Source organism: Peromyscus leucopus, chromosome 5 (genome assembly GCF_004664715.2).
Source record: "Peromyscus leucopus breed LL Stock chromosome 5, UCI_PerLeu_2.1, whole genome shotgun sequence".
Classification (NCBI taxonomy): Eukaryota; Metazoa; Chordata; class Mammalia; order Rodentia; family Cricetidae; genus Peromyscus; species Peromyscus leucopus.
Window position 1 is genome coordinate 7,515,289 of NC_051067.1, and position 21,548 is coordinate 7,536,836.

At 46.2% G+C, this 21,548-nt stretch overlaps 1 protein-coding gene across 1 annotated transcript; it reads left to right on the forward strand.

Annotated features, from left to right (window-relative positions):
- Positions 1–13,157: 13,157 nt before the first annotated feature.
- On the forward strand, positions 13,158–16,347 carry Il9 (interleukin 9). The gene is made up of 5 exons (XM_028863367.1): positions 13,158–13,280; positions 13,371–13,406; positions 13,492–13,524; positions 14,836–14,967; positions 16,228–16,347. The coding sequence occupies exons 1-5, from the start codon at positions 13,158–13,160 to the stop codon at positions 16,345–16,347; spliced, it is 444 nt and encodes a 147-aa protein (XP_028719200.1).
- The last annotated feature ends 5,201 nt before the right edge of the window (positions 16,348–21,548 follow it).

The window sequence follows — 21,548 nt, forward strand, 5'->3', positions numbered from 1 at the left end:
ACAGACTCGGTGGCCGGATGCCTTTTCTGTGGTGGGATGTAGGTGATGGTGACTTCTGCCAGCTCATGCTCACACTGCATCTGGACTCTCATGCTGAGATGAAGCCGGTTGCCATATTAGAAAAATTCATGATAGACTCTGAAAAGAGTCCCCAGCCAACGGTCTCAGTCCAACCATCGGTGAGGAAACAGATCCACATAAGCTAGGAAGCAGTTCCTGCTCCCATTGGATCTTCAGGTGGGAGCACATCCCCTTTGTTGACACCTGGATGCAGCCTTGTGAGAGGCCTGCAGTACAGGATACAGCTGAGCCATGGCGCATTTCTGCGATACAAGCTCTGGGACAGTAAACAAGTGTAGTTTTAAATGTCGAGTTTTGAAGTCGTTTGTTATTCGGCCACAAGTAACTACCAGAGCAGCCTTGTCATAGTCTCACCGGTGTGGGTAAGAGCCAAACCTGAGGCAGCCATCTTCATGCCCCGAGAGTCCTGGCCACGTGACCAGGTCATGAGGAAGTGAGGAGCAGAAACAAAATTCAATGTCTTTGAATCTTCCTCCTCAAGTACCCAAAGAAGATACTGGAGGCTGAGCAGAGCGGGACTGTCAACCTTGTTCATAAGCTGTGTCCTCACAGCATCAAAGGACGAGCCAGTCCTTTAGGAAGAGGATTCCGTGAGATCAGCCATGACCGAGGTGCCACCTAGTGAGAGCTGCTGCTCAAATGGTCTCCAGCCTCTACAGGAGAGGATGACATTTCACAAAAGTAGCTCTCAGGTCTCACACCCCCCTCCTAGGTCTCTAAGCTGCTAAGGTACACCTGGGGCCCCCAAGACTGAAGACTTGGATTCGGTCCCAGAGCCCACAGGGTGGAAGTAGAGAACTGACTCACACAAGTTTTGTCTCCACATTCCAGTGTGTGCACAACCCTCCCCAAATAAATGGGGGAAATTGAAAGCACCCATGTAAATTCTTTTCTCTCCTTGTTAAGGATGGAGAGGAATCATATTGGTTTACACAATCCCAGCTGGAGGTTATCTCAGCCACTAATACTGATTTTATTACCTTTCTGAGCAAAAACCCATTTGCGTTAATAAAGCAAAACATTACCAGGTGTATAAAATACTCAGCAGTTTAAATGGATCATTCTGTGCAAATGACTCTCACCGCAGAGGCTCTTCCTAAAGAGCGGGTCCCATCTACTTCCTATGCTAATTATAATTCTCACTGTCACATTGCATCAATACGGTGAGGGCAGGTTGTTCAAGAAAGGAAACCATGTTCGAACCATCACCAAAGACAAGTCTCGGTGGGACTCTAATAGCGGTGAGCACACCTGCCGCCCTCTTGGCGTCTAATGTCGTTTTCCTGTAAAAGGAGCCAGAATTCTTCAGAGAAATGGAAGCATCTAGGCCTGCGGCAGAAAACAGACAATATGAGCCTGGAGAATCTCGTGGCAAAAGAAAGAGAGACTGAGGAGGAGAGGAAAAAAGAGGTGTAGCAGGTCTTTCTTTGGACCACCGGCTCCCAAATAATGACACAGAGACTTCTTATTAGTTATGAAAGCTTGGCCTTAGCTTAGGCTTGTCCTCAACTAGCTCTTAAAACTTAAATTAACCCATTGATATTAATCTATGTTCTGCCATGTGGCTCTTTACCTCTCCTCAGTACCTTATGTCTGACCTCCTCTGGGTCTGGCTGGTGAATCCCCTGCTCCAGATTCTTCCCAGAGTTCCTATCTCTACCAAGAAGTCCTGCCTATCCTTTCCTGCCTAGCTATTGGACGTTGAGCTCTTTATTAAACCAATCCAAAGGTGCCTTATCAGGCAAGGAAGGACAGATCTTCACACAGTGTGATCAAATATCCTGTAACAGAGAGAGGGAAGGAGGAAAAGAAGAAAGAGGATGAGAGGAGGGAGGGAAAGGATTACTGGATTTAAAAGCTTTATTGATGAACTCAAAGGGTACACGGAAGACAACTTCAACAGGCTCCTGGGGTCAGGTCAAACTCGGAGTGATGTGATCAATAAGTAAAACATCATCAGATTTTAAGATGAAATGTAAAATATCCACAAATCTATATTGATAATATTTTACTAGGTAAACTGGGAGACCAAATTCCCATGTGTAAGCCTTCTAAACCATTTGTGAAGACACACAGCCATTGAGGAGGCTGGTTATGCCCAAGTGCAGCCAGTGTGCAGTGGCTTTCTTCCAAAGAGCATCTTATGGGGGTGGGTAGGGAAAGATTCACCTCACAACAGAGAAGCAGCAGGACCACCTCAGCTGAGCAACCAAGGCAACATCAGGAGTGAGAGAAAACGTTGACAATATGTACCTTTGAAGTCAAAGAACTAACAGGTTCTTTTGAAAAATACTAAAGTAGAGAATGTGATCTTAAGATTAAATGAGCCAACCTCATGCTGGTCAGGAATAGCCAAGGACTAAACTAACTAGCCATAACTAAACACTTTCTGCTATAGTTTCTGAATTTCCATAGAGAAGGTCATGTAGATAGAAAGAATCAAGGGGTTTCCTGCAGAGAGGAAACAACAGTAGCTTCATCAGAGGAGAGATGAAACTGAAGACAGAGACTTTAAAGACTGGACTGGGTGGCTAGAGGTGGCTCAGTGGTTAAGAGCACCTGCTGCTCTTCTGGAGGACCTGAGTTTGGTTCCCAACATCCATGTCTGGCAGTTTACAGCTGTAACACCAGTTCCAAGGGACCTGACATCCTTCTCTGGCCTCCAAGGGACCTGCACACACATGTCACACACACCCTCCCCACATATACATAAATAAAACAAATCTCAAAGTAAAAGGAGTGTGACTGAGTGAACCACATGATGGATTTCACAAGATGCTATAGGCTGTGTTCTGGGAGCAGCTGTGTGACCTTGTACAAAGCACTGGGCCTTTCAAGCTCTTGTTTCCTCATCTTCAGACAAGGGTATCAATTGCTTCCATGGTAATGAGTCCCATACTGTTGTAGGGGCTTCATATGTGCAAATTCATTGATCCTTTCTCTATGACAGGGCTCAATGGGGACAGCCTATGATACAGATTTTCTATCATCCCCTTCCCATGCATAAAGACCCAGATATACAATGGCAGAGGTTCTCCAGCTCAAGTTTATACCCAAAGCCACCATGCTTTAAAGATCCCTTATGATGCCTCTCAGGATGCTATGAGGACTCAGTAGAATAACATGTTTTAAATGCGAGGCTCTACCTGTGAAAAGATCAACAACTGTAGGTCTATTTGTGTGGAAAATAAAACAAATGTGCAGCCCACAGAGCTAGAAAAGAAGTGGCAAAATAAATCTAAATCAAATAGCGAATAAATAAAGGAAAGATATATAATGTCAAATTAGTGTGGTGACTTGAATGAGAATGGGTCCATGGTCTTCTGTGTTTAAATACTTGGTCTGCAGTTGGTGGAACTGTTTGAGAAGGATTAGGAGGTGTGGCTTTGTTGGAGGAGGTGTGTCACTAAGGTTTGTGGTTTTAAAAGACTCTCATCATTCCCAGTGCCTCTCTGCCTCATGCTTGTCTCTCAAGCTGTGAGCTCTGAGCTACTGCTCCAACACTATGCCTGCCTGTCTGCCGCCATGCTCCCCATCATGATGTTCATAGGCTGTAACCCTCTGAAGCTGTAATCCCCCCAATAAACTCTTTCCTTTATAACTTGCCTTGGTCATGGTGTCTTATCACAACAATAGAAAAGTAACTAAGAGAGAAAACTAAGACAAAAGTTGGTGCCAGGGTACGCTACTGCTGTAAAAAGCTGACTATGGAAGTTTTTGTGACTTTAGATTAGAAAAGCAGTTAAATTCTAGGAGAAGGGCTTAGTGGTCCATCCTAGTAGGATCTTGGAGGATGGTAGTACTGAGAGCAATGTGGACTGTGGAGACCCAGCTCAAGAGGTTTCAGAAAGAATGAATATTAGCAATCAGGCTAGAGACCATACTTACAATATTTTGGCAAAGAATGTGGCTGTTTTCTGCCCTCATCCTAACAATTTGACTGAGTCTAAATTAGAATGTATTGGATTAATTTTCTTAGTAGGGGAACATTCAAGACAACCTAATATTCACTCTGTCTCATTGCTATTAGCAATCATTCTTATGCAGGTCTACAGTGAAAGTTAAGAAAGTTTTTTAAGAATTTAGGAAATTAAAAAGAACTTGAAATTCTGTGAAGAACAAAATGTAAATGTTTTACTAAAGAGAAAACTGGGTATAGCATATAATTTGTTAATTTTGATTTTCAACAAATTCTAGGTCATGTTCTAAGAAAATTAATATCAAAAAAGTTAAGAAGTGGGGGCTTATGGGTAGAAGATAATATGCTAGTAAGTTTCTAATGTGGTGGGTTCCGTTTGGTTCTAACTATTCACTTCTCTCCACACACATGCTCTCGGCTGTGTCATCATCCTCTCGGCTGTGTCATCATCCAGAGTTTTGAACAGTGGGCCAAGTGGCCTCCTTTGGTCATTGATCAGCCATATGGCTTGCTTTGGCTCTACACTATTGGCAAATGTAATTAGAGTAGAAGCTGATATGACTCTTAGCCTTGAGGTTGATATACTATTACCTATTACTATGGGACGAATACATCTGAGCTACCCTCAGGCATGTGAGCAGCAGGCACTTCATTTAAGTCCACAGAAGTTCAATAGCTCCTTCTGGGAAAGCCCAGCTGAGCCCCATAGATGTGTGTAAAATTAATGACTATCATTAGAAGCTGGTGAGGTGTTGGGATTGTTCGTTACACAGCAAACGCTAGCTGTAGTATTTAAACATCAGTAATAACAGTTGGAAGACACACACTATAAGTAAGACCTGTGACCTGTAAAGGATCTGGTCTTCTATCCTTGTGTCCCTTGTCTCAGCTCTTCTCCATGCAGCAGCCAGAGGAGCCTTCCTAAGTACAGACCGGTTCATGTTGTTCCCGGGCCTAACACCCACCAGCAGTTCCTCAGAGTCGAGTCTGGAGTCCACCTTCACTGCCTGCAGGGCTTCCTGAGATTTGCCCTTTTGCCTCGGACCGTAACTGTCCCCAGCCCTTTGCATCAACCTACAGGAGCACTGGCTGCCTTGCTGTCTGTCTCTTTTGCCTGGGAGGCACACTGGAGCCATGAGGCCTTTGTGTTCCCATCCTTTTTTCCCTGCCAGAAAGGCTCTTTCACAATCTGTCTGACTCACTCGCTTTCTTTGAGCATCTGGCCAAATCACCATCACTGGAGAGGCTTTCACTGGCTGCACAATAGGCCATAGCTCTGCTCTCCTCCCGTCTCCCCTGCCTCCTTACTGGCTTTTGTCTCCCTCGGCACATCTTGACACAGTACCAGTATGTTTACTTGTTTCGCGTTGTCTTTTTGCACTTTCTGAAATGTAGGCTGCACACATCAGGAATTTGGTTTTTGTTCACTTCTTAATCCAAGCCCAGAACAATGATCAGGATATAAGTCCTCAATAAATAAATATAAGTCCTGAATAAATAGGCGAACCTAGGCAGAATTTTTGTAAAAACTCATGGAACTTGTATGAAATAAAAGAACAAATCTAAAACTGAATTGAGGGAGATAGAAAAAAACATGCTGAAACATATAGTGATAAGTAAGCTTTAGGAAGAAAGAGCCAATATCTTAAGGATATAATTTTCTCTCAAATTCATTTTAATTGAACCCATTCCCTAGAGTATTTACTGGAGGAATCATCAAATAGATCTTAAGGACAATTTAGACATGTAAATGTTTACAACTACCTAAACTGCTTTGTAAGAATGAATAGTAAATGCTGGGAATATGCTAGCTCACCCTGTGTGAGGACCTATGCTTCCTTAGAACTAAAAATAAATAAGTAGGCTTGTATTCTCTTCCATCCGTTAAGATATTTAAAAGGCTACAGAAATAAAATCTTGGCAACACCAGTGTGGACAGTCATTTCATTGGAGCAGAATAAAATCCAGAAACAAACCTGTGACCATCCACACTGATTTTCAACTTGATGGGAATTAGATTCACCTAGACAAATCTCAGACATATCTTTGAGGTAATTTCTAGTTTGCATTAACTAACATGGGAATGCCCACCCTAAATGTGGGTGGCGCCATTCCCTAGGCTCAGATCCTGGGCTAAATAAAAAGAGAGCAGGCTGGGCACTCGCAGACATTGCTCTTTACTTTCTGACTGTGGATACAATGTGTCCAGTCACCTGTTCCTGCCCTGTGCCTTGTTGCCATGATGAACTGTAACCTCACACTGTGAGCTGAAATCAATCCTTCTTCCCTCAAGTTACTAGGATGTTGTGATGGCAGCTTTGGGACAGAGACACAGTTCATCTTTCTAGAATCTACGTCCATGTATAAGTTACTTGCCTCACTGTGACGAGACATCTGAAGAAAAGAACTTCAAGAAGAAAGGATTTGTTCTGCCTTACGGGGGCAGATGGTGGCTGGGGACACTTTCCACCCTGACTAGGAGTTGCATAGCAGCTGCAACAAGAAGCCAGCTGGCCACACTGAGTCCACAGTCAAGAAGTCACCAGTGATGACTCGTTGTGCTCAGCTCAGTTTTTAGAAGCATTTTAAAAATGTATTTATTTTGTATGTCTGGGTGTATGGCCTGCATGCATGTTTCTGCACCATGTTCATGACTGGTGTCCACAGAGGCCAGAAGAAGGCCTCAGATCCCCTGGGACTGAAGTTACAGATGGTTGTGAGCTGCCGTGGGGGTGCTGAGAATCAAATCCTGGTCCTCTGGAAGAGTGGCCAGTGCTTTTAATATCTATACTATTTCTTCAGCCCCATTTTCTTCTCTTTACTCAGTCTAGGACCCCCTGGTGTGGGTCCTTTCATCTCAATTAACCTGGACAGTCCCTCAAAGTCACTCCCAGAGGCCTGTCTTTCCAGTGACTCCAGGTTCTGTCAAGTTCACAGTGAACACTAACTACCATACCTCTTGCCCTAAAGGGCACTGACTTTCTGACTATATTAAGCAATCTTGGGATATGGACTGTGTGAAATGGGTCAACAGAAACAAAGACTGAATCCTGGCATCGTCCACATGCACACAAGCTTTGGGGTTTGCTACATTCTGCTCAAGATGTGGATTCTGTTGACTAAGATACGCCTCTGAGCACTCCAGCATATATAAATATATTTGGTCTTCCATGTAAAAACAATTACAAAAGGTTGAGAGAGCCCAGTGTGATCAAATATAGAACAGTGCTTAATACATTACCTTATATAATTAAAGGTTTGACTGAGTCTAAGATCTCCAATGTGACCATAAGAGTATCAGTCTTCGGAGTCACATGGACATCAATAAACCAGCCAGAGCTAAGGGGGTCCCTGCAGTGTCTGAGAAATGGGACAAGTTTCAAGTAGTGATAGACTATGCTGACTCAGGATGTGAGAACTCCACTAACTAAGGTAGGCTGGGTGCTACAGACAGTAGTAGGGAGTAAGGAGGAGAGGAATGGACCCTAGGGCTCGGGCTGGGGAGAACTTCATGTCAGGTAAACAGGGAAGAACATCCCTGTGTCCCTGTGTCAGGAAAAGAAGAATTGGCTTAGGAGAGATTCTGGGGTAGTGGTCAATGGCACGCAGTTAAAAAGCATCCTTCTTTGGGGGAAAGTGTATCCAGAGGAGTCTTACCCCCATCATAACTGGTGAGAAATATTGATCTAGAAATTACCATTTGATGAAGAAATTAGTGCTAGAAGATTCTTGGAACTAGTTATCTCTTTACTGTTTAAAGTAAAATGTGGAATGGTTTTTATGGCTTGGAAATTTAGCTTTTTTACAACAAAAAAAGTTTTTGGTCAATTTGTGTTGTGTTTTCCTAGAACAAATAACCATTTTGTATTCCTTGAGAAATAATCCATGACACATGAGCTTTTTAATCACAAAATAAGTATGTTAAGCTTTATCATTGGAACAAAATAAATGGCTGATTATTGTCACTTATTGCTAAAGATGTTATCTGTGTTCGATCTTGGCCTGCATTCTGCTCCCCAGCCTCCCTGATAGTTAATGTCAGTGAGTCATTTTTTTAGTTGGGTGCATTTCCTGCCGGTTATTTGCATACTTGCATTCTGATGCTGAGAAAATCCTAGAAGCCAAGCTTCAAAGGTTGCACACGGCCTGGCTGGTGCCTGCAGTTCCAATGCTGTTCACCTGGAGTGCTTTCACCGTGGACCTGCTGAGTGTGTGTGTGTGTGTGTGTGTGTGTGTGTGTGTGTGTGTGTGTGTGTGTTTGGGGGGGGGCAGAAACAAAAGATAAAGAATCAAGCACCTATCCTATTTCTGTTTCATTCTTTACAGAATGGGAGGCCCCGCCCCACAGCCCCGCCCCACAGCCCCTCTCTGGGCAGCCTCTACTGAGGAACCCTGCAGCAGGGGTTCAGAGCACAATGATGACTCTGTTCCTCACCTATTCGCTCCTCAAATGCTGCCATGTTCAGCTGCTTAAAGCATTCGGTGATCATCTGCTGGGAATGTGTGCTGGTTACTTCTAATAATATATATGTCTAATGATATATATGTCTAAGGGCAAATGTGTTAGTCATTTAGTCAGTAATTGCTGAGCACTTAGTGAAGTCAGAATTTGTTTTGCTATTTCTCTAAGAATGTAATTGGTATTTGGGTGGAAATTGCATTGAATCTATAAGCTACTTTGGGTAGTACAGACACTTTAAACATATGAATTCTCCCAGGCCACAAGCATACATGGTCTTCCCTTGTGTGTGCACATACCATCTCCAGTTTCTTTTATCAGTGTTTTGTAATTTTATTGTAGGACTTGTTACTTCTTTGCTTAAAATTATTTCTAGGCTTTTGGGGCTTGTTTGTTTGCTGCTGGCCCTGAATTCCCAGGTTCGACCCATCTTGCTGCCTCAGCATCCTGAGTAGCTGGGACTATTGACTTCCACTCCCCTACCTGACTTATTCCAAGACATTTATTTTTTTCTTTTGCTTTAATTTTGCTGCTGTTGTGAATAGATAGAATGCTTCCCATATCTTTTGAGTAAGTTCATTACCAGTATATGCAATATGGCTGGCTTTTATGTTGGATTATGAAGGATTTTACATCCTTCAGTGTTATTGAATTCCCTTATCTGTGTCTTTTGGTGGAGTTTGCAGTGGTTTTTTTTTTTTGTTGTTTGTTTGTTTGTTTGTTTTACCTATATATTATGTCTTTTCCAAGAAGGCAATTTGATTTCTTCTCTTCCTACTTATATACCTTTGATTTATTTTACTTGATATCTAATTCCAAATCACTATCATAAAAAATAGCAAATGTTGACTGGAAGGCTGCAGGGTGAACTCAGACACTGCTGATCAGTGGAGGGACGCTGATCAGTACAGACTTCTTAGTGTCAAGGTTTCAAAACATGAAAATCAGATTATCCAAAGAACCAGCAGTCCTGCTTCTGGTTCTATCCAAAGTCAATGACTGAAGGCGACGCCGCAGGTAGAGTGTGGCACTCTGACAACAACCCGGATGCAGGTTCAACCTACAAGTCTGTGACAGAAGAAGAAAACGCATTGTGCATGCACGCACAAGGGAGTATGGTCCTACCATAAAACATCTGCAGCAGGATGGACACAACTGGAAGACACCACGGTGAAATAAGCCATGTCCCACATCCTTTCTAAGCAAGGATCTCAGAGTGGAAACTAAAGATACTGTTCTCATAGTAGACCAAAGTGGAGTAACCATTCCTAGGGCATGGGAAAGGGAGAGGAAAGGAGAGATGAAAAGATGTTGGATAGTAAAAGGCGAAAGATTTATATGATCTGAAGAGATACCTGCCAGGCAGTGGCGGCGCACACCTTTAATCCCAGCACTTGGGAGGCAGAGGCAGGTGGATCTCTGTGAGTTCGAGGCCAGCCAGGGCTACAGAGCGAGATCCAGGACAGGCTCCAAAGCTACACAGAGTAAACCCTGTCTCAAAAAACAAAACAAACAAACAAACAAAAGATGTTGGATAGTAAGTACCAAGACACAGTTAGATGGAGGGAGGGAGTCCCAGCACATTGTCACCATCAGTAGGAGGTTATAGTTCACTAATGCACAGGACCCCAAAGGTTCCTAAATTGGGGATGGAGTCCCAGCACATTGTCACCATCAGTAGGAGGTTATAGTTCACTAATGCACAGGACCCCAAAGGTTCCTAAATTGGGGATGGAGAGATGACTCAGAGGTTAAAAGCACTAGCTGCTCTTGCAGAGGACCTGGGTTTGATTCGCAGAACCCATATGGCATCTCACAACATCTGTAACTCCAGTTACAGGGGATCCGATGCCCTCTTTGGCCTCTATGGGAACTGTACACAAATGGGAACTTACATACATGCACACAAAACACTTATATATACATATAAAATAAAATATACACATCTTTTTATAAAAGGCTCCAAATATAGGCAAGTGATAAGGAGATGGAAAGCTAGCTGCCTTGGTTAAAAAGGACACACTGTAAACATGCACTGAAATGGCACATTGTATCCCACTAATACACACAATTATTATGAATTTATTTTAAGGAGAGATAGAGACATACAATTGCAATAATTATCTGGTCAGGGAAGTCCTGGTGAATTAGAGCAGGCCCCGTACGGGACAGCTGAGTAGGGACATCCCAGGCAGAGCTTAGCAAGGATAAGGGCGCAGAGGCAGAAGCAGGTAGCACCACAGTCTGGAGGGTGGTCTGAAAGAGGAGGTCAGCACCCAGTGAGACTGGACCAGATCAGACCAGACTTCCAAACGGAACTGTGGTTAACTGCTGGACATTGTGTTCCAAATCAAATAGTGTATCCTCTGGGAGGGAGGACTCAGTGGATGATGCCTCCACCCTGATTCCTCGGAGCTGGAAAAGGTTGGGGACCAGCCTAAGAAGCACCCATGGGTATGGACACCATCTTTACACCATTCTTTTTCTGGGTGGTGGCAGGGAGGTGACCCAAGGGCTATGGGTCAGGGTAGAACTTTGCAGGTGGTATAAGTAGCCAGCATTAAAATGAGACACAGCTCCCACCGCAGCAAAGTTGCGGGGAGAGTAGAGCATTGGCTGGCTGTATTGCCACACCGAACTCTCCAGCGTCCTACCAGAGAGAGGTGCAAAGCTAGACTTAGAAACCAAGTGTTTTCCATAGGCTAGGAGGCCATCAGTTTCATAAAGTGTCTGTAAAAGGCAGGTATGCAGGACTAAGCTGTGGGGAGATTTGGGAAATGTACGGAGAAGTCATCTTTAACTTGTTAACCTCCAAGATGGCCCTCTTTCCCATTGTGCAGGCAATGCCCCTCTCTCCTGAGAAAAGAAATTAATAAAAACCAACATTGCCACCACTCACATAACACGCCGCACAAAGCTTAGGAGTTCACTCCTGCTGACAGAGAATGGACATGCTCTTGCCTGCTGATCTGATGGTACAGAAGGCAATGTTCTTACCTGAACTTACTTCCAAGGAGAACCAGCTTTGAGACCTCTCAGGAACATTGTTTCAATACACCTTTCCATTTAAAAAGAATGCTTCAAATTAATGTTTGAAGTCAATTGACAAGCATTTAGTCGGTTTGAGTCTCTAGGTGTCTCAGCATGGAGACTGCACTGGAGAGTCAGACCATGAAGACCCTGGAATATATACACATGGGCCTGAGCAGGACAGGGAAGCCCTTAGGACTGTCAAGGTGGATCATCTGGGAAAAGCACCAGCTCCACAAGCCTGCTAACCCAGGCTTGGTTCCCAGAAACCACGTGAAAAAGCGCGATGGATGCCGTGGTGCTCATCTGTAATCCCGGAATGCCTATGGCGAGACAAGAGACAGGAGAATTGTCCAGAAACTTGAGGGCCCACTAGCCTGGAGCAACAGAGCAAAAGCAAAAAACCCTGCCTCAGAGACAAGGCAGAGGGAGAGAACTGACTCCTCCAAATTGTCTCCTGATTCCATTCACATACACCACAGTGGTAATATTCAATAAATACATTGTAAAAGGGTTTTTAAAGATGCACTTGGGGACCAAAGAGGGTGTAGCCTGGCAGTGCGGTGCACTTGCCTGGGAAGGTGTAGCTTGGTGGTATAGCACACTTGCCTAGCTGAGTTCTGTTTTTACACCCAAAAAACCTGCACTTGTAACTTTCAATACAGAATCTACAGAGTCCTAGTTGTATGACTTTGGGCAAATTACTTGCTTCTCTGTGCCTCAGTTTCCCCATGGATAAAATACTGAGGAAATGTGTTGTATTTACATCCGTGGCCACAGAGCGTCTGCTTCCAGTCATAGTAATGAGCATAAGAGGTGGATGGACATAGGCACACACAGGAACCTGGAAGCTAAAATGTTTACAGTGGCTGAAGGGGGAGAGATGAGGATGGCAAATTAGTACCCTTCTCATTTGAAGGCCCAATTTACATCAAGTACCTGGGATGGGGGCTGATACGCTGTAGGTGCTCCAGGTACTAAGCAGTACCCTGTTTTAGTACTGAGTTTCGTTTTGTATTTTTAACCTGGTGTCACCCAGGGCTACTCATGGTCTGTAAAGAGTCCAAGGCCAATGTTAGCAAGAACAGTTGCAGCATTCCTGTGCTTATAGAGCACAGCCTTCATAGACTCGGTTCTCAGAGGCTTATGTTCCTACGCCCGAGAGACTTGGAGTAACTAAGCAATCATATAGTAAACTGAGGCTACAATGACCCGAGGAAAACCCCAATTAGAGAGAGGGGTGCCCTGCTTTCCCCTGATATCCCCAGCATGACCCCTTTATTACAACACTAGAACTGTCTATCAGCATTTCCACTAATGCAAAGGGGAAAACACAGCCCTGGGCTTCATGGAAAGTGTTCTGATTCTCACAACCAGAATTCCTGCCTTTAGGAGGGGGTGGGGGCAGATCTTTAACTTTTCCTTTAGCATTTGAGAACCCAACTATTTGAAGAGCATCTTTTCTGAGGAATGGTATTTCCTGGCACAAAACAGTCTTTGTCAAGTGACTCAGACTGATTATTTTTCAATATCAATTGGCCTCAACTTTACAGAGAAAAAGTGGGCACTGGGTATCAGTTTGATGTCAGGGTTTTTCCCGGTTTGAAGAGCTTTAAATACGGCTAGGCTGGAAGGTGCCAGCAGGTTGAGCTCCAGACTCCTGCCAAGATGTTTGTGGCCTCCATCCTTGCCTCTGCCCTGCTCTTCGGTTCTCTTGGTTCTGTGCTGGACTGGAAATGCAGCACCAAGTTGGGGATCATAGACACCAATTTCCTTATTGAGAAGCTGCAGGTAGATTACGGGGCTGGGGTAGCTGGCATCCTGGAGGATGAGGAAGGGCACTTTACTCACTCTGAGTTATCATCTCTTTGCCTACTGTAGGGAGACCCAGCCTCAAAATGCAGCTGCAGCACCAATGTGAGTGAATAATTTCTTAAGAACCTTCCAAACCTGTCTTAACATTCACAGCTAGAATGTTTATGCTGAGATTTCTCTCTTGCAGGTGACCAGCTGCTTGTGTCTTCCCATCCCATCTGTAAGTATAATTGAAAAAGATCACTGGGACTCTGTTTAAGCCTTGAAGAAAAGTAACACAATTTACTTGACATTCTAAATTTTAAATTATTATTTAAGTGTAACTGTTATAGTATAGACCCCACCTTTAAAACTTGTATGTTTGCCGGGCGGTGGTGGCGCACGCCTTTAATCCCAGCACTTGGGAGGCAGAGCCAGGTGGATCTCTGTGAGTTCAAGGCCAGCCTGGGCTACCAAGTGAGTTCCAGGAGAGGCGCAAAGCTACACAGAGAAACCCTGTCTCGAAAAACCAAAAAAAAACAAAAAAAAAAAAACAAAAAAAAACTTGTATGTTTATGTGTACATTATACATATATCTATATATTTAAGTTAGCTTCATGGCCCTTGAGAAATTTGAATATTTTTCAGAGTCTAAAATTTATTGACTATCTTGAGATAAATGGTCATTCAAAAAATGGATATTGTTTTCTGATTCATGTGCTGATGGCTCCAGTCTGTGAAACAAAGTAACAGCACCAGGCGTGGACTCTCTGGATGTCACACACCTCTCCTTTCTCCAGCTCCTCCTCCTCCCTGCCCCCACCACTTTCTCTTCCTTCATCTTCCTGCTGGCTTTTGGTGGCTTTCAAATGGTTCCAACTGTCCTCTAGGAGGACAGCGTCAAAGTTTGGTGCTGGGGACCGAATGGGACCCCAAGAGAGCAGCTGCCACTGTGGCAGTGAAGGAGGAGCCGGAGGCTGTGGTCCTGTTCTAACTCCTGCTTAGGATGAGAGAGCAGTCAGCCAGACCTCTGCAGGGCTCCCCCTGAAAGCTGGGCCTGGGAGAAGCGGAGTTTGGAACCCTGTGGAGGTTAGACGCCCCATCCTTTGGGGTCTGTGGTTAGGGAAGGGTCCAGCCTGTTGCCTCTTTCCTCAGGGTAGGATTTTAGCTTGTCTGAAACATGAGCCCTATCCAATGGCATGCCTCAGCTGGTGTGAGAAAGGCTTTTCCTTTTCTGGACTTTCAAACTCGCAGCCACTGGACCTGGACGGGGCCACCAGGCACAAGGCAGACGCGCAGCACAGCCTCTGTCAGGGCATCACGCCCACATTTCCTGGACAGAATCTCCTCCGGGGTGTCACTAGAAAAATGACTCACCTTAAATTACTTAAGATCATTTCCTGGACTGTCAAGGAACAGAAGGGAAAACAGCACGAGTTTGGGTGACACCGTTTAAGTGAAGATGCTCTTTAAAACTCTCTTGGTGATTCTTTCTCAAAGCTGTCCTAGACAGTTTCACGAACCCTGGTCCTAAGCCCTTATCATTTCCCAGGATGATTGCACCACACCGTGCTTCCAGGAGGGCCTGTCACAGGTGACCAATGCCACACGCAAATCCAGATTCTCCGTTTTCTTCACTCGGGTGAAAAGGACAGTTGAAGGTCTGAAGAGGAACAAGTGTCCGGTGAGTTCTGTGTCCACAGGTGACAACTGATTCTGAGTGGATGCTGACACCAAAGGAGCAGGGCCTCTGGGTCAGAGCTGCAGCGGGAAACTTGATGCAACACCACTGCTTGTCTCTGAGCAGACGAGAAAGGGTGGCAGTTAGGGTGGGCAGCCCAGGCTGCCAGGGGCAGGCAAGAAATCTAACCAGAAACAAGACTCCAGAAGGAGGAGCTGCTCTGGACTCCGTGGCTCCCCTGGCTAAATGGAAACACTGATACCTGTGTGGCCAATGTCTTCTTTCTGCTTGTTGGATGATGAAAGAATTCATCCTGTTATAATCAAAAGATGCTCTCTAGAGTCAGACTGTGCCCCAACATACTAACCAAGGATGTGGAAGCCTCTAAGTCAGGATTTTTTGTTTGTTTGTTGAATGGCTCAAAAGGTTTGTTTAAAAAAAAAAAAAAAAGACACCAAGGTCTAGGCAGGTACTTGCCACCCACCCCACACACTACCAGCATGTGCCCTGGTTCCCGGGGAGTGGTGGGCCTCTGTGCCTTGGTATGCGTAGGAGAGCACCAGCAGTACAAAGTGCTGTGGTTGGCCACTCTAGTCACATAACTATGCCCAGAGTGGCGTCTGCCCCAGCTGTGCCACATGTGCTGTTAGGCTAAGCACCTGCCTTAGAGGCCAGTTTTAGCTCTGTCACCCCTGCTAAAGGAGGACGGTGATACCCAGGAGAGTTATTTTTCCCATACGATTGTGTTTAATAAGAGACAAAGTTGGGACTTAAACTCTGGTCTATGTGAACGCAAAGCCTCACTCAGAACTACTGTGTTATAAAGTGACCTTGAAAGGATGGGGAGGGGGTAGATAAAACGTGTATAGATATTTAGTTCTCAGAGAATCCCAAGAAAATTTTTCCTAATGACATTTAGGGAAGTGCGTGCGTGCGTGCTTGCGCATGTGCGTGCGCGTGTGCGTGCGCGTGCGCGCGCGCGTGTGTGTGTGTGTGTGTGTGTGTGTGTGTGTGTGTGTGTGTGTGTCAGTGTCACATATTCACACGCATGCATGCAGACCCCTGGAATCCTGACCCCAGATTAACCCCTACACAGTCTTTCTAAATACTAGCTGTCCCAGGATCACCTTATTTTCCCCACATCTCACTCCTCTCTCCCCTGCCCATCAGCTGGTCCCAAGCTCGGGGGGAGATGGTCCCGGGGCTGCTAGGCACACACGACTGAAGTTGCTCACTCTCTCTCATCCTCTCCCCTCCCTGCAGTTTTTCTCCTGTGAAAAGCCCTGCAACCAGACCACGGCAGGCAACACCTTGTCATTTCTGAAGAGTCTCCAGCAGACGTTCCAGAAGGCAGGGGAGCAAGCGCCGAAACGCCGAGCATGAAGATGAATATTATTTATTCTATTTATTGAATTTATAAAGCCTTTCCTCTTTAATTGTTACAATGAAGAAATAAACTCAGCTATTCTAGACCAAAGCCAGCTGCGCACTTTTGTTCCACTTTTGCTTTTGGAATAGAGGTCCACAGGGAAGCGGAAATACGAGCTGCCTCCAGGTGCTTCTCTTTGCTTACTCATTCATGCTGCTCAGAACAGCTTCGAACTTTGTCATAGGTGGGACGGATCAAAGACTTGGTGATAAGCAGAGTCATAAGTCCGAGCCCAGAACTAGAGGCTTATGCCCTGACTGGCCTGTGGGTGAGCAGCTGTGCGGGGACAGTCTGAAAGGTGACAGTAGTGGAGGCGACGAGCCGCCTGGGGGAGGCACGGGACATTACCAAGGGGGGTTGCTCCTGGGAAACAAACTATGGACCCTAAGTGGTTAGGGCCATTGTTTGGTGAGTCCAAGGGCTGAGGGACTCCTTGGGAATGTGGGGGCTGCAAAGATGTGTCAGTGGTCATGAGCATTTGCTGCTCATCCAGAGAAAGAGTTCAGTTCCCAGGACCCTTGTCAGGAGGCTCACAGCCATCTGTAACTCTAGCTCCAGGAGATACGGTGCCTCTGCGCTCTAAGGGCACCTACACACACACACACACACACACACACACACACACGCACGCACGCACGCACGCACGCGTGCACGCGCGCGTACACACACACACACACATCTACATATAATTTTTTTAAATAAAAATAAACGTGGGCATGGCTTACATACGAGGCTGGCAGCAGGCCTGGAGATGAGTCACAGAGCAGGGCCTTCTGGTTAGAGCTCAAAGCAAAGAAGTGTGGGATCAACATGGTCTGTTTACCCAAAGCTGTTCAGGGAGCACCCACCACGTGTCAACCCGCGAAACCTAGTGGGCAAACCCCAGAAATCCTCAAACCACATTGCACACTGGCAGAGTGTGGGTGTGGCCATTCCACTCACCCGAACACTCTACCCATCCTACCCCAGTGTCCACTCTGGCCTCTATCCCACAATGCTCACAGCCTTCGCAATGCCAGCTCTCCAGATCATGTGCCAGCTCTCCAGGGACCTGGTTTGTTCACTCCCTGTACTAGTACTGAGCTGTCTTGGAGCAGGCACTGTGTGAATATGGGCTGAATGGATGATGGGTCTCCAGATGCAAGGGCACAACTGGAACTGAGTCAGGAATATGCATGCCTGATGGATAGATTGGACCCAGAACATTCTATGGGTGTCTTTGCAACATCCCTAGGCAGGTCAAGGGTCAGTTTATGCTACCTGCCTACCTAGGATGGAAAAGACTTCAGACCTTCTGTTTGGCCCCTTTAGCACTGACTGATGGACTCGTGGACACAGAGTTAAGGACAGGTGAGAGTCTTTGGCAGAGAGAATGGCCCTCTCCCCCTCCATCTGCTGATACAGAGGTATGTGGGGAACCCCGGGTTCGCTCTTCATGAGTGAAGCTTCCAAAACTAGGTTCCTGCCTCTACACAGTGAAATGAATAGGGAGGGTGCCTGAGTATGTGTGTCATGCCTGGTGTCTGGCCTGTTGATCCCCCTAAAATAAGGCGCCTTTCCTCACCCCTTCCAAACTTACCACTCAAAGTGTGATACACAGAAAATGCTGAGAAGTCTAATAAGCCACACACTTAGAATAACCATTAGTGTTGAGTCCTTAACATTAGACATTCTTTTTGGACTGGAAGAGAGAACCTTACTTAATTACCCAAGACTGGTAGGAAGTAGACACTAGTATTTCTTTTTTATAAGCATGAACATCGAAGCTTTCTAGGTTGGACAGGTTCACAAGATCCCTCAGCTGGTGAAAACTTAGAGCAGAGAGTCACTTCCAGCTGGTTCTGCTTGCCAACCCATCGCTCTGCCTACCCTGTTCTGTTCTTCTTCTATGTAAGATTTCCATGCTGCCTCCTCTGACCACAGCCCAATGCACACCCACTTATCCAGAGAGCCACCCACTTATGCAGAAGTCAAGAGTTAGGCAGGGTTCAGATGTTAAGCTTTTAGCCCTTTCAAAAGTTAATGCACAATTCGTCTGCCACATATTACATAACACCCACAGCAGGGCCTGGGGCAAAATTCTGTGATTAAATGCATCAATAATATTCTGCAGTGAAACCAAAGAACATTCACACAGAGTGGTCAAGGTCTACAGTCACATGAGTCACAACAACCTTGAGTTGGCTGAGCTGTTTAGGTTTCAGGAAGGTGATAAAGGATTGAGGAGCTGTGTGAAAAAAACAACGCTTTGCTCCCGCTCAAAGTGCACTTATGTTTTACTTGGCTCTGGGTCATCCCCAGGAGAGACGGAGACTTCTGCAGCTCCCTGGCTGGCTGGCTACATGGCAACCCCGGTGGCTTCCCCTGCATCTGGGTCTTCTGAGTCAGACCACTCAGTGTGGTTTGCAGTCTGCACTGACCTCAGTGGGATCGCAGGCAGGGGAGGGTCCCGACACAGCGGCTGCTTCGGGAGAGGAACTGAGCAATGTCAACTGGAGCTCATCGCCACATCAAAACCACCTGCCAGCTGGGTGCTTCCCCTCGGCCTTTCTGTACAATTGTGCGAGATAAGACACCACTCCGGCAGGCAAACTCTGAGGAGGGCTCACCCAGAGAGAGATGGGCTGTACTGGGAGAGCTGGACTCTCGCAAGAAGCACCTTGGAGAAAGGAGAAGAAACACGGTGTTTTGTTTTGCTGGGCATCAGGCAGTACTAAGTGTGTTGTAGGATAGCGAGTCGGATCCTCATGTTGACCCCATGGGATACTCACTAACAGTTGTGCATGACTATTCTCACTGGACAAAGGAGAGAGCTGAGGCCCAGAAGCACGTCGTTCAAATGGGTGAGACCGCTTCCCTGCGCGGGCGGCTACGTCACCAGCAGATTTGTTCCAAACCCCAGAGGATACAACAGATACTGCCTGGAGAATCCCTCTCCCTGCATTCCAACCTCAAGGCCCCAAGTCTCCTCTGGGGAAGAAGGAGGCCATCTTGAGCTGAACATTTCACTTGGAATTCCTAAATTTTCCCCAGAAGTGGCAAAATCATGTTTCCCCAGCTATTGGGTAGAACGGAGGCTGGGGGTGGGTGACAAAAGGCACCTGCATCCTGCACACCTGAGGATGTGATCTGATGACTCAGCAGCCATCATAAACATGCAGGTGCCAGCTGGGCAGGACAGGGAGACAATGTGGAGCTAGGAGGAGGCTAGAATGATGGTTCTTGTTGGGATCAAAACCCAGTTTGGGTCCCCTCCATGCTCAGAGGAACTAAGCCTAGTGGGCTCTCTCTATGCTCAGCCAGAGGCCAGAAGCCATACTTCTCTGGGTGTCTGGCTCTCTGGATTCCACTGTGGGATCACATGCTTCTGGAATCTTCTTTGACATCAGCTTAGTAGAAGGGAATATGGGAGTTAGAACCTGAACTAATAACCTGTCATGTGCCCTGAGCATGCAAAGATTTGCTCAGGATTTGCATCTACCCCGCGCCAAGCATGCTTTATGAGATGTTCACTTGAAGGCATAAAGAAGTAGCTATGGCTCTCAGGGTTTCACAGGGATCAGGCTCAGGGAATAGAGATGCAGCCACCCTGTGTCAACCTCCTGACGAAAGCTAAGTGGCCCAGATTCAAAGGGGAAGGCAGACAGAAACAGACACATCAGAAAAAGTTTCACACACACACACACACACACACACACACACACACACACACACACACACACACACACTGTCTTCCAACCTCTACAGAGGACACTTTACAGTCCCCAAACCTACTTCTGTCCTTAGTTCTTACTGTCAATTCTGACAGTAGATAAAAGAAGACTAGGTGTTTGCAGATGAGGAAAACTGAGGTCCAAACAGGCAGACTTTGTTGAGATTATTCAGATAGACACTGAGTCTGCAATCCAAGAAAATGACAGCCCCCAGTAGCACAGAGAACCGAGAGACAGGAAGAGAAGTATCAAGGACCCCACGCTCCACCAGACCTAGGTCACCAGCTAGAGATGCCTCTAGGGGTTTAGTTGACCTCTGCTGCCATCAAGTGGCAATTCTATGATATATCAGCCAAAGAGGCTTTTGAGGGACAGTGTTTCCTGCTGGGTGGAACATCTGTCCTCAAAGTGACCCACAAGACCAGAATCATCTTCCTATGACTCTGAGAGACCCTTCCTTTGCACTCTCCTCTTCTCGTGTGCACATGGGGTTTCCAAAGGCTGCACAACCAGAGACGTCACAAGACAAGCAGAAGGGTCTCCAGCTGCCCCCACCCATTCACTACAGAGGAGTAACTCAGCCTAGTCAGGAGCACACAGTGGCAGACCCTGCCTGGCCTCCGAACATACAACCCCTCCCAATCTAACTGTGCAGCCAGGGCAGGCGCTAGGGCATACCTGCTTGACACACCCTGGGACGTGATTGAGGAGGTACTCGGGGTTCACCTCAGCATTATCTAACATGCCAGGAGCATCTCCTCCCCAGCATCCTCAGAACATGCTCGTGATGTTGAGGAGGGGAGGAATCCAGTCTCTTTCTGCTAAAGGGTTTAATAAACTAGCGTGAAAGCATGGCTGTGGCTCCTCCATCCTCAGCCCTCGAGACAGTGCCTACACAAGGCAGATGCACAGCAATTGTGTGATGACTAGGTGACCAGAGGCCCCATAGCCACAGGCTTGGAGCTGCCCAGGGGACTTTGCAGCCCTGTGGAGGAGCTGTGGAGAATGGAGATGGAGGAGAGCACTGTGAGGGTACGAGGGGAATACCTGTGAGCTACACGATACACTGGGAAGAATGATCCGTCGGCCTCTGAGGGGCAGCAGTGATTTGGTGCTGGTTCTGTCAGGAATTTGCTGCAGATCACACAGAGGTGGGAGCGGATGGGGCATAAGAGAAACTGAGGAAGACCTGTAAAGGTTTGATTTTTACTTGACTGTGAGGACAAGTTCCCTTGCTGGGATTTAAAAATCACCTTGTATGGCATTTCTGCTTGGCTGTTGGTAGCTGTCCAGGTGACAGTGTTGGGCAATTCTGAAGTCACATTCAGCAGTGTGCTGAGATTCAGTGGAATGTGTGGCTGCTACAGGTACAGAATCGGAAGCGACATCATGAACACATAGCAATGCAATCTCGTATGTGCTTTAAATAGGAGATAAAAGCA

What these genes read in the sequence shown, in the direction of transcription:
- Il9 (XM_028863367.1), top strand. Translation starts at nt 13,158, where the DNA reads ATGTTTGTGGCCTCCATCCTTGCCTCTGCCCTGCTCTTCGGTTCTCTT. An exon ending in TCCTTATTGAGAAGCTGCAG is followed by an intron (nt 13,281 to 13,370) that starts GTAGATTACGGG and finishes TGCCTACTGTAG; the next exon opens with GGAGACCCAGCCTCAAAATG. An exon ending in AATGCAGCTGCAGCACCAAT is followed by an intron (nt 13,407 to 13,491) that starts GTGAGTGAATAA and finishes TCTCTCTTGCAG; the next exon opens with GTGACCAGCTGCTTGTGTCT.